General features: G+C 39.8%; 1 protein-coding gene across 8 annotated transcripts in view; it reads right to left on the bottom strand.

Moving 5' to 3' along the window:
- The window catches only part of LOC109480017 (segment polarity protein dishevelled homolog DVL-3-like), a 56,334-nt gene that overhangs the window by 22,291 nt on the left and 20,254 nt on the right, over positions 1 to 13,789 (bottom strand). For all 8 annotated transcript variants that reach the window (XM_019782146.1, XM_019782150.1, XM_019782148.1 and 5 more), the window contains exons 6-7: positions 8,311 to 8,440; positions 4,874 to 4,973 (exon numbers count right to left, since the gene is read on the bottom strand). In XM_019782146.1, the coding sequence (XP_019637705.1) occupies positions 4,874 to 4,973; positions 8,311 to 8,440 (230 nt within the window). The remainder of the gene's footprint in view (positions 1 to 4,873; positions 4,974 to 8,310; positions 8,441 to 13,789) is intronic.

The following is a 13,789-nucleotide window of genomic DNA, read 5'->3' as shown; positions in this document are numbered from 1 at the left end:
GGCAAATGTTTAGATCTTGGCACATTTCTCAGTTAAAAAATCGTAGTACGCTTCTCAGTGGCAAAAAAATGGCTTCACTTTATTTGCATATCAATCAATAGTTTGTGCTTATAAACCTGCATTTCTCCTCCGGTCTCTCAGTCACTGACAAAAGTTAGTGGATACTAACTAAAACGTCTGACATTTTCAAAATCATAATCCAGTTGCTTGAGTAACTGCTTTTTGGTGTATCGTATTACCTGGATGTCTAACCTTCATCCAGGTATCTCAGTGGCAAATGTTTAGACCTTGGCACATTGGCAACACCAAATCTGTCTGTTTCCTCATCACTATTTGGACGCAGTATCATTATGATTTGCTGAAAGGCCCAATGGGCACCACTACACCGAAAAGTGAGGAAAGTCGTGTAAAGCGCCTTTCCCAAGGGTACAACATTGGGCATGTCAGGGGATCGAACCCAGGACCTCTGGTTCTGAGCCGAAAACTTTGAGCATTACGCCACTCAATGCCACAGTTCTTAGGGCTGAAAATGGCACTTAAAAAATTAGGCAATCCCTGAGACAAAGCCAAAAACCCTGATGATATTCCAGAGTGTACTTATAGCTAATAATGTCCAAAGGTCATTTTTACTGGGAACATTTAGGCATGTTTTTATACTAAAGATTTCAAAACAAAGAGCTTTTACCGACAGTATTTTTTTGAGATACCAGGAAACTGTGCTATCTTGCATTTAAAACAGATCAGGTTTATATATTTGTTTAGCTTTTCCACTTATGGACTACTTTGTGTTTGTTTGTATGTATGCATTTCTGCTTGGCTTGCATCAGAACTGATGTACAAGGTTGTGGTGTATACCAAATTATTGCCCATTTATGAATCAAACAGGTAACTATGATTATGATTAGAAAGCTAAATTCTCCTAACATCACATCACTGAATGCACTTCAGTTTTCCTCAGTCAACTTTATGAGAATTGAGACTTTGATCTGATCTTACCACAGCTGCATTACCAGTGCTAAGATAATCCTTACAGCTGGCATCCCTGAAACAACTTCAGCCACCATTTTTTCTAGGCCAAGAGGGATTAAACATCTTGAAGTACATTTATTAAGTAAACTTGCACCGGAATGTCTTGAGTAGCATCTACTAAGGTGGGGCATGTTTTCCTAAGATATGATTTAAGCCCTACAAGTAATCAACCACTTCCTTAAAGAAATCCCTGGTCAAAGCTTTGAGAAAGATTTAACAAAGGAACGTCAGTCTAACTTGGTTTGTCTTAGATTTTTAGAAAGTCTTTGAATTCAGTTAACACAGAAACTACTGTTAGAATAAGGTAATAGCAACTAACGTGACATGAATACATATATTGTCATAAGGCCACACCAATTTAATTTCTTGGTTAACGGATTCGCCCGCTTCATTCTTTTCTGATTTGCAAATAAAAATAACAAGAAGCCATAGGTGACAATTCTCCGTGAAGTATTATATATTGCAACAAAAAGAAGTAGCCATTGGCGACAATTCTCTGTGAAGTGTGATAAATCGAACAAAGAAAAATTGTTTAAACGCGCGTCGGCTCAGTCATCTTAAGACGCAACAACCAATCAGAGATCCGAAATGCCGACACGTGACGCGGGATTTGCATACAGTCTAAACAACGGGGAAGGGCGCGCGATGCCCGAAATATTTTTGCGTAAATATTCAGCGCCGTGTTTCAAGAGATTAATACCGGGAAACAAATTCTTTTCTTGTTTTGAACGCATAAACATGCATTTACGCTAATCTAGTATGATTCAGGGTTTCCTTTTTTTACCTGCCATGGCCAGATTATCTAAAGATGTGTGTATTGTGTGTACAATCTACAGAAAGAGAAATGTACATCAGGTCCGATCATCCGATTTCACGTTTCGTTTTTGTGGACTCGGTTCATGAACGTATTTTGGTTTGGCTCCTGGAGTGTGCGAAAAAATGACTCCCAGGACTGTCTACAGGGAACACTCGCACATTTGCGGTGTATCAGGACAGCGCGACTGGTCGGCATTAGCGCAGTCCCTGTAATTAGTAACAGTTGCACATCAATCCGGCCGAAAGCATGATTGTGTAACACAGGCTACTTCTTCATATACCGGCTCATACTACAGAACGCCTTTACAACTAGGAAATCATAAAATTACCCGATCTACTAGTACTGTATGTGCGGTTTACCAGCCCCAGACCACATCCGACCACGAGGTAGAACACATTGATGGGTTGCTCAAAAATATTGTCCATGTTTACAAAGAGCTGCTCCACTAACACTATGGAGCGGCCCAACCCAAAAATATTGGCCATGTGTCGTTGCTAGGACGACCTGCCAGTTGCTACGTGACTAAATACACGCCGCCACTAGGTCGCCACACCCGACCAGTTTGAAATCGATAGGATTACGTCATCGGTATTAACATTTCCTAATGTTGACCTCTGACCACCCCACATTTCCGCCCCATCAGCCCCGCCGCGACTTACTACCGGTGACATAAACGGACGACAACATTTCAACGACATGGGGATGTTTCGAAAATAACCATTTACTCCAATATCAAAACAGCTACGGTAAAAATAAAAAGATGTGCATCATCCCGGACATAATGCAACACCACATGCGAAATTACACAAAAATGCGACGTACGGAAGAATGCGTTTTGGCTGCGAACATCTTCCAAAAAACTTGGCATCTCTTAACCATGGGCAAAAACATCTGGAACCACTTATAAAAACCACCCCGTATCTGCATGAACCTTTTACCCCCCCCCACTGCTATTCCAAACAACGCGTTTTTCTGGACCATTCCAATTCGCCTCGTAATTGTAGGGGGTGCGTCTGCGATATTACATTGACCGCGAAAGCAGCAACGGCAAAAATACACATTCGTGCATCAACACGGGCATGCCCGCAGACGGCGTATAAAATTGCGTGCCGATTACACAAAGAGAACCCAGTGTTTTGACTGCGAACATGAAAAATCAGCCGATTACAACACTCCGTCCGGAGGTCCTGACCTCCTTCATGGAGTAAAAATTCAGAATCAACTGCAAAATGCTCATATTTTGCCCTGAACAGTTGAAAACAGTCCTTTTCATCCTAGTTGTTGCAGTTATTCCATCTTTCAATGCAATGGTATCATTAAAACTTCAAAATTCATTGTTTAAATTTTGAACCAGCCTGGTGTGTTGACTTCATGGCTCCTATGGTACCATTTTGGGCCATAATAGGATGCCTAGGCCTGTTTTTATTTTTTCGCCCGCCCGCTCCATTATTTATCTAGAAAAATCCGTTAACCAAGAAATTAAATTGGTGTGGCCTAAGAATCCATAAAAATACAAGATCTTTTTAACAATTGTCTCCCACATTCTTCCTTTTCAGAGATCAGATGGACATGACATAATGTCAGATTGAGCTTAGTTTTTTTTTTCAAAACCTTAAAATTTATCTCCTGTAAGCATGCAGGTGCCACATGTGTCAGACACTTCATCTGTAGGTAAATATACACAGGATTTGCAAAAATGGAGTCTGACACATCCGATCTGGGGGATATCCTTTTACCATGACCTTTGAACCACCTGTCCTGTATCATATGACTGGTTGGTGTATTCTACAGGTCTAATTTTTTTAATATCATGGCTCAAAATTTATCTTTGGGAATAGGTGCACTGGTGCAACCAACCTAAAATATTAGGTGCACAAAACATTTTTTGGTGCACCATCAAAAACAAAAACTAATTTCAAATCTTACTGCTCCTCTTCTGAGCTTAAATTTGAAATGGGGGCAAACTTACAACAAAGATTTTATTATTTTCTTTACACTTGTATGCCAAGAATATCCTGCATACTATTATACATTTTATATGAACAAAACTACCTACAAAAAAATTTGGGTGCACTGGTGCACCCACATAAAAAAATTGGGTGCACAGCTCCAATTTTTGGTGCACTAAGGATGCACCCAGTATTTCGAGCCCTGAATATCAATAAATTCCTTCTTGGGTTTTTCTGTACAATTGAAACATGAAATTTGTATTAATGTTATGAATGGAAATGTCTGATGTGCCAGGTTGGTTTACCTCAGTCCACATGACCTTAGTTATCCTAGAAGGTAGGCTTAAATCCTGGACTAAACCTGTCCATGCAAGGCGTCCTTGATTTTGGTCTCTAAGGCTTCTAACAAAAACATGCGGGATGGATTTGAACTGGTACCAACATGGTGAATTGAATAGATTAGGGGGTTGAGGCAAAAGTAAAGATTTTCCATCATTTGTCGACCTACACATATAACATAATTTGAATAAAAAGTAACAAAACCTGTAACTATTTTATCTAAATCAGTCCGTTAATAGGGGGTTGATATGATATGTTTTCATACAATGAGAGTTTACTGATACAAACCACAATTGAATGTATAAAAATTATCAAGCTTGGCAGAAATGCAATAGATAGCCAGAAACCACCATTCAGTTCTCGGTACAGCCATTCAGGTTTGATTGGTTTAGATGGCTTTGGCCCTCAGCCAATCAGAATCCAGATAACAAAAGCCACATAAAAAGATTAGCAGTGATTGGTATTTGAAAATACAGGTTCCAAAGCCTCATTGGATAAGTTCACTGGACAACCTAATTCTTGAGCCAAGGTTGCCCAGTTACTGTATATGTGAAACACTCTCTCTCCCCCCCTCCTCTCTCTCTCTATCCAGTTAAACATCTTTTTTCCCCAAAACTGGGGGTTAGACATGCTTGCAACAACAGGTACTAAATTGTCAAATCAAACCAGAATGGCTGCATGTAAAAAACATGTTGCAATGTATATATTATAATAAAAGACTGCTGTCCAGCGTACGTACCCGTGCAACTCGTGGCATACGCGGTCGCCTTCTCCTCCGTCTATGCTTGGTGCCTCGCATCAATCTCGATGACGTGGTACACTCTGTCGTGCTGCTAAATCTGAAAACACGGCCAAGGTTTTACATTAAAAAAAACAGATACCTATCTACAGTCAAGTTTTACCTTACTGAAAAACTATCCTCCCTTTGGTCACGGCAAGGATAAATGCTATATACAGTCTGTACATGTTCGCTGTACCTGGGAAATTCTTCCTACTCTTTTAAGTGAGTACACGATCCTAGAAACTGGGACCCTGTCCAGATGATTCATGTCCAAACTAAAACAACATCTAGCCCTTTTCTTGAACAGTGGAAAAATAAAGCATGGGTAGAATAAATAACAATTTTAGATTGTCCATGGGTGGCCAACAACATATCAGGCTTTCATATCATTGTTCAAAGAGGCATTTTGTACAATTGCGTAATTTCTGTAATTATCATAATTTAGTCATGACACTAGTTAGGCTAAAGTAGAACTGGGTGTAGCAAGACTTTTGTGCAAACCGCTGAGTTTTCCAAAGAATGTCTTGAGTACAGAATGCTGTTTGTGGCATCTTTTTGTGTTTCTTGCATCATCACTTCAGGTAGATTAGCCTACCACTAATTATAGATGTTACCAAAGCTCACATGTGGGGCCTTTCTTGCAGTGAAAAGAAATCTTATCCTAAGAAATTTTCTTAAACTAGGCAAATATTGTTAACTTTTACTCCTTTTGTATGACATAGAAATTAATGAACTAAATCTCTAATAATCTGTCGGCTTTCGTTCATTCCTTTTGACATGTATATTCAGTGTTGTGATGGAAGATTGAATCTTTAACACCTGGTGAACCACGTTGGGGGGCCCTATTAGTGTAATGTAATATGTCAGATGAATGGGAAAAATGCGGTCGCTGAAAACCAGTTTCGGTGGTAATTTGCTGAAATCGTTTCCTTTTCCTGCACTGGCGACAGCATTGTATCCTCCGTAATCATCCGCACCTGGAGAATTTGGGACCATTATCTTCTTCTGAGCCTTCTGAATAAGCAGATTCTTATCTACTATGGGATACTAAGGTGAGGGTGGGAGGGGGGCATTTTTTTTAACAGAGTGGTTCAATGCAAGGCCTATACGACCGCAGTGAACTAGAAAGATAAGAGAAACATGGCTATGTCAAGAAATGGCAGTGAACGTTTGATTTGAAAGCCTGTAGATTGTAGGTTGGTGAGAAACACTTGTCAGGGAGGGAATTCCAAAGCTTGGCCGTACAGAGAAAGAAACTGTCACTGTAAAAAGATTTTGAACAAGGAATTCGGACGGTGAAGTTGTGGGAGCTAGTGGAGAACCTAGTGGAATGCTTAAAAGTTCTGAGTGGTGGAACTAGTTGGGTGAGTTCTGCAGAGCAATGACCATGACAATATCTGTAAAAGAGCAATAGAGAGGCAACATTTCGTCTATGGGAAAGGGGGTCTAGCTTGGAGGCCAGAGGATAGTTCTTTACCATGTGAGAAACAACAGAAAGTACTAGTTCTGAGACAAGTTCCTTTCACGTCAGTAGGTCAACGGCTCGTAAACAACACGCTTACTTGATGGTGATCAGGTTCAAGTCCAGTCAGCGCCTTAAATCGTGACTTGACAACCATTTCCGACTGTCGCTCTAAAAACCGCTTCATGGTAAAAAGTTCAAGTTTGGATTTAAATAGAACCCGAGGCCAATGCTGGCGCCAAGTGTTCTGTGTTTCCACTCCATGTTATGTTTATACTGGCTCTTCGGGGAAAAACGCAGGCCTGTTTGTAATCTTTGCCACCGAAGGTAATGACATTGCCCAAGGATATCCTACTGGTAAGGATCTTTAATGATTGAAAAAGTGTAAGCTAATATTTCGCCCCTAAAACTAGGAATTTAGATAAGCTTGTATAAGGTGAAGTGGGAGTCTTAAAAAACCAGGCTGTAAAAACTGGGTTGCCTGTCGGCTACCCTGCCGAGAGTCATGACCACTTTCTCAAGACAAATATACAGGCATCAGAGGTGATACTGATTCCATCTGGCTAAACATTGTCCTGCATGTGAGCCTTCATGTTTGGGACTGCTGGGTAGACTTGCTGACAAGTTGCCAAGGGCAAACCTAAGAGGAACCACAAGGTCACAAGGAACAGACCCTTGAAAACTGGTACAAACTGGTACTTTTTGGGGAACTGGAAATGTAAACTAAATGTGGATGATTCCATCTTTGTAATTCTAAAGGGGAGAACAAAAACCTGTTTAAAATTTTTTTCCACAGCTGCTTAAAAAAAAGTTTTCGTTGATAGCTATTAGTTTCATTTGTTCCTCAAGTCCTACCTGTAACAAAGGTAATTTCCTCACAAAATCCCCCCATCAATTTTAGAACTTGTCTTATTACAATGTACAATGCTTTTGTCATGTTTTCAAAAACACTCTTTCCTAGTGAGTGCTTTTTCATTTTTTTCAGACAGCATAGGTTTAACCAAAACATGTCTATAGTAATAACAGGCTTTACACACAATGGTTGAAGTGTTCTGAGCACCTATTCTAACTTTCCCAGGCATGTTAACACCCAATTGTTTGGTATGTTTGATACTGGAGGGATGTCTTCGTCACCTGCACAAGGCTTGTACCAACATGTCAACACACATAACTCAATTCCAACAAATATTTTTGTTCGTGTGCCACAGAATTAGTTTGTACTTTTCTCTTTTCTTCCTCCTGCTGTCATTTGATATCCTGTTTTGTTACTACAGTTAAAAATAACAAAATATGGTTCATTTCTTTTTGTCCCGAAAAAATGAGCAAGCAATAGAATTTCGTTGATGTTTTCTTGTTACAATTTCGCTAGACTCAGAGTTTATGTCAGGAGTCACTGTTTAGTCTATGTTTAGGTTCAGCCAAGCTGTAAGGGTGGAAATTGACCATAGCTATGGCACTCAGCTTGGAGATACCACCACTAAGCATCACCACTCATCAACCGAATTGTCTTCAAATAGAGGGTTACCAAGGATCGCCTCTTGGCGGAATTGTCGAACAAAGGGAAAAAAGCGGTTCCTTTGTCACGATGAGAGACACGTCATTACCAGTGTTTTCAAAACAGCATTCCTTACATGATGGGGAGAAGTTGAGACGGAAACTACAAGTCAAGCTGTCCACAGCCATTGTTGTTTTTAATGCCACAACTAGTGTATATAACACTGGTGGGTGCCAGTTCGGTCCCTGCCAAGAATGGCTTTGCATAATTTGGGAAAGGTGAGCTGGTACTTGAAAGCTGTTCCATCGAGTTTCATGTTATGTCGAAAGGAACCATGAAAGAAAAGTGTCTTTGTGACTAAATCTTTCAAACTTGCCGTGGATCACTTTGACAGCAAGCATGATGAGAAAAAGAAAGGTGTAGTAGTAAAGTTCTTACCTGCTATCATCGTCTGTGGAATCGAAGTAACTGGTCGTATCGATGTCGCTGCTCATCAACGTCGACGAGCTCTCGTAGCCATGGCCGCTGCGGTGGCGGTCGTGCTTGCTGTGACCGTTGATTCTTGTTACTGCAGCAACAAAAACAAGCAACAACGTTAGCTGTCATAGCATACACCTGCACTTAAAGGGGTTCAAGTAACTTGTTTTTCGTTATACACAGTGTGACAAAAAAGGTGTATGTGTGTGCGCATGTGTGTCTTTGTGTGTGTGTGTGTGTGTGTGTGTGTGTGTACGCGTGTGTGTGTACGCGTCTGTAAATGCTGAGACAAGAAGTGGTAATCAATTTAAAACTGACCTGAACCAATGGCTAACTATTCTCAAAAGAAAGTTAATACACTGCTGACACACAATAAAGAAAAAAACTTTGTAGCTCTGTAAATTTCTTTAGCATTGCACACCTACACAGCTTACTCACTGTAATTCACGGTTATACTGAAATGTAGACTTGGCCTTTTCACAATACAGGAAAAAATTTCAAGCTGGTGAAAATATTAGCCAGTCCTTCAGTTAACCTTTTTGCTCAGAAGTATTGGGATTTGAACGGAAGTGGACTTTTCCTTCCAGGACGACCCCTAGCTATTAGACTGGAACTGGAAACTGTACGGAGAAACCACAACATTCTAAAAGGCTGCAGTGTGTATGTCCTGTTTCACATCAACTAATAATATGACATGTCCAAGTACCAGTGTAACAAGAATCTGTACGCACAACTTCCTACCACACTTCCGTAATTTTTTAAAAGAAAAATTCCTTTTGACCAGAAGGCACCTTTCTTTTTGCAACTCCGATTACATAGCTCAGTACAGTGTTCTTTGTGTGTAAACCCCCCTCCCCCTTTTATGAAATGAAAATGAAATACCTTTATTGTACATTCATGCCACGACGGGCTAGGTACAGGTCAAGACTTAACAGACACATAAACAACGTTTATGTTCTAACCACTACTGTGTTAATCTCCAAGCAGATCATACGGTGGCAAGGCATTAGTGAGAGGAATACATCCACCAACCAAGTGGCTAATGGACACTCCTCTGGCCAATGGATACTGCCTTGTCACTGTATGATCTGCTTGGAGATTACACTGTGTTTCCTGAAAATGTTTCATGATTTTGCTTCATAGCTGTTTGAGCATAGAATCAAAGATTTCATTATTTTGTGACCCTAATGCTAATGTCACGGCCGGAAAATCAACAACATAATATCAATAATATACGCAAAAAGTTACCGTTATTTAATTTAAAAAAATTTTTTTTGTGCTTCATTGTCTTTTATATCATACTTACCTCAGCATTATTTCTATGGTTAAAGATAGGTAAATAACTGCTACATGTACTTGCTATACTGTTTTTGCTCAACGACATTTTAAGATCAAGTGCGTTCACACTTTCTGACGTTACGCCCCTGTACAGTCGACTGGGTTTCCTCCATTAGCAGTGTTTGGCATTGCACCAGGTAAACAGGAAATAAGCTGCTGACTCTGAACTTTAGATTTTCTGCACAGGGGATTTGGTCAGGAAGCTGGTATAGATTTGATATGGTGATCAAAACAAGCAAAAGAACCAAAACCAGGTCAGCTAGAAAAAAAACACATTTCCCCCAAGGCTAAATAGTTTCTCTTATAGGATTTAAATGCTTGTAATCTGTAATCTTAATTACTTTTTCCTTTGACCAAGGCCACGCCACAAGTAACCTACATTTTGCACCATGACAGGCATTCCCAGGAAAGAACACCGTTCAAACTTATCTGCTTGGAACTCATTCTAAAAATTCCTGGACTCGTATCAAGGTCTTACAAAAATTGATAATCTAATCACTTTAGCCAAGGCCTTTACTCTATTCATAGCTTCGTGAGTTATCCTGTTCATAGACACGTGGACTGCTCTCATAATACACACATGAAAAGGTAACCTTGTTGTAAAGCAGGGATAGTGAAGGAAAGGACATTCTTTGGTTTAGTATGATGGGAAAGGTAATCCATATGACCTGGGGGTCAAACTACAAAGTTAACCTGTCATCAGTTACAAGGACAATCAAGTTGTTTATGAGACCATCACTATTTGGAAAGGACGTTACAAAAAAGAAAAGATTACTGAAGTTTTAGTCAAAGCATGTCAATCATTCATTTACTGGTAGACCGCATTTGACCACACTGTACTTCTTTGATGTGAAGATCAAAGCACGTGTAAAAAATATCTCTGAGGGCCTGCAAGGGGGGGTCCCGACAACGCTCTACGCTGAATTCGAAAACCTCTCGATTACGCCTTACGATAAATTCCAAGAGGCTACAACATATTACGTAGAATTAAAACGCTGAATACCCTCTAAGCAAAAATATTAGAGCGGTCCGTCTACGCTCTACGTAGAATTAAAACGTCCCATTACGCTCTACGGAAAAGGGCTTGCGGGCCCCCATCTATCTTGAACGAAAAGGCTGATAAATTTACTATGCAGTTTTTAAACGTTAGGAATACACTACTGCATCCCCAAGTGAAGAGGTCCTTCCCATTACTTTGGTTGATCTGGACAATAATTCCAACATAATTACTCCAGACCTTGGAAATCCAAACAGTCTAATGGGTAATAATTACCTCATGGGGTCTGCTTCCTTGTAAAAGATAACTTTTATCTATCTTGATGTATGCCAAAACGCTGTTCAACTTCAAGATTGTTGAACACAATTTTAGTTGTGTTCATCAATCTTAAAATGTATTACTGTCTTCCACCAGAAACTATTTTGTTTGGTAAATAAATGCTCATGCTCAAAAAGGCAGGTAAAAATATATTTTCTGTGAACCATAAGCCACTTAGCCTGGAAACCATCTGAAACAGATTGACCCTCCCCCAGTTTCTCAAATCCCTCTCCCCTAACCAGGCTGGTACCCAGGCTATCCATGACTGTAACTGACCCAAGATATGTCATCTGCACACCTGGGCGCCTGATAAACATGACAATCAGGACACACTATCTGTCCCCTCCCCATATGGACCTTGTTACCCCTCCTGACAAGAAAAGATATTTCTAGCTCTAGTTTTTCCAAACCACTCTTTGCACCAGGACTCAATCAGAAAGGCGTAGACTCCATTTGGTAAGAGTTGCAATCTAACCTAGATTTAGGTTGTTTTCAGATGCCTCTACCAGTACTGGACTATGTTAGCTTGGTAAATTCTAAACCCCAAAATATCTGTGGCGAGAATCATGATGATGGAATTCTTCACCCTATCTCACCCTATCTAGGGTAATGTTTCCGCCATGTGTGTGATTCATAGCGATGGGCCTCTGGGGAGGACCAAGCATGGGGCACCTTTGCTACATTTTCAGGGGGAGGAACAATCAGCTATAAAACAAAATCAGAAAGACAGTTTTCAACAACAGGTAGCTCAGATACTGTACCACACAATTCACTGCAAAAATACAAACCATTACAAAAGCTAGCCAGGTATATACTATAGATATAGTAGTAGCAGCTTTTAAAAGAAACTTTAAGGAATAAGAAGCTGTGGTATTTCCTTCTATATCAGAACTCTTACATACCTGTCTGACTTGCTTTAGAATTACAGGTGCATATACAATCCAGTATTGGTACACTATTGGCAGTATGCACGATATTGTGTGGCCGTCTGTACTAGTTTTCAGTGATACTTCTCCCAAGTGTGGGAAAATGTTACCAGACCTGACGGTGTTCAAATTCCAAAGGCACATACGTGGTGCCTTCTCTATGCTGTAGCCTGCATGTTATGTCTCATTGCATTTCATACTTGAGATGTTAAATACCATGAAACAGCTGAGTCCCCCAAAGACAGCCTTGTCTGGCCTGTATCTTCTTCCACATTACTACTTCCACATTCCCTAACATGGGAAACTGGAGGTATCAAACAACAATCTAACATTGATGGAAAACATTAATAAAACATTCATACAGTAGTTTAGTTACAATTATATTATCAGGTGGAAAAATGAAAAGAATGGCCCTTGGCTTAATAATTTGCTTCTCAATTTCATATGGTAGCTTTTGAACCATTTTATTGTATTCAAATTTGTACAATGACGGTATACGTATCTGCTTTATAAATTTCTAATTTCTTCACAACTTCGAACTTACAATACCAAAAATTATTCTAAATTTAAAAATCATCATGCAGGGATATATGAAAATGATACCTTTTCTTATCATACTCTCATTTCATATGCATGTAATATTATCTGCATGGGTGGAAATGGTCAATCCTCCCCCCCACCCCAATGTTTATTTTTGCTTGCCCTCTTGCCCCCATTTTGTTTTTCTTACAACAGTCATCAAATACAAGAATTTAGAAGAATTTCAGTTCCCTCAAATTACACCCCTATACCAGCCAGAAACCACAAAATAAATGGATGAATTCCTAAATTTTTTTTCCTGCCCTCCCAGAATTGATCGGTCATGGCAATTTTTTCACCACCGGAACAGGATACAGAACAAATTGAAGCCAGAAGGTTGTAACAGAAAAATCTGTTGCAAAACAGTGTCTCATTGGTTGGTGAAAGATGGGAAAAGATGAGTAGAAGAGATAAGTGCAGATAGGAAATTGGGGTAGGAGGCATGACAATCGAAAAGTTCAGGAAGGTATTAGGTACAGCAGTGAAAACAAGACCAAACCAAAATGACCACAATTGATGCACTTAAGTACCATAAAAAATTATAAAACTGTGGCTAAGGCCTTACTTCAGTACCACAAAAACCACTGTGGTCACTATATGGTTTAGGTAATATCTAGTTTACAATGGAGGGAGGGGGATAGCAACTAAAATTATTCAAATCTAACCTTTTAACCTCTATTTCCTTTTCACTAATGTTTACACTTTTACAGGACTGATTTTTCAGCAGTGAGAGATACAAAAATTCCAATAATACTGTGCGGAAAAAATTTTGGGTAGAGAAAAAATGCTTTAAAGAAGGATAATAATTTAGAAAGGCATTTATGTGGTATTCAAGCATCCCAAACTGTTATCTTAATGGCTCTAAAAGGCTGCTCAGCCACCTAATTTTAACCCCAGCATATGGGAAAATCCACAGTGCTGGAGAAAAGAATGACAAGATAAAAAAGATGACACGAGTACCTGAAATACTTTCTCATCCATAACTGCATACAGCCCCTATTTTGGGGACCCGCCAAACAAGCAGACACTATTTGAAATATGGGCAGGAAAAACGGGAGAAATCTCGCGAGCGATCACAGCTAAATACTAGCTTGACTCTCCTTGCCCTGGGTGTTTTCCTTTGGCCCGGATATATAATCCCCACACACTTGTGAGATCAAAATAAATACCTGGCACCAAGACACTGTTGGTTTTCTTCAAAGAAAACATTTAACACCTTGTCATAGCTTCAGTGGTCTGTGACCCTAGGTCCAACCCACCCACCAATCACCACAGTGAGAAA

The sequence above is a fragment of the Branchiostoma belcheri genome, unplaced genomic scaffold (assembly GCF_001625305.1).
Source record: "Branchiostoma belcheri isolate BF01 breed outbred unplaced genomic scaffold, Haploidv18h27 scaffold5, whole genome shotgun sequence".
Taxonomy (NCBI): Eukaryota; Metazoa; Chordata; class Leptocardii; order Amphioxiformes; family Branchiostomatidae; genus Branchiostoma; species Branchiostoma belcheri.
Note: the sequence above shows the minus strand (reverse complement) of the source record. Positions and strands in the feature narration are given on the sequence as shown.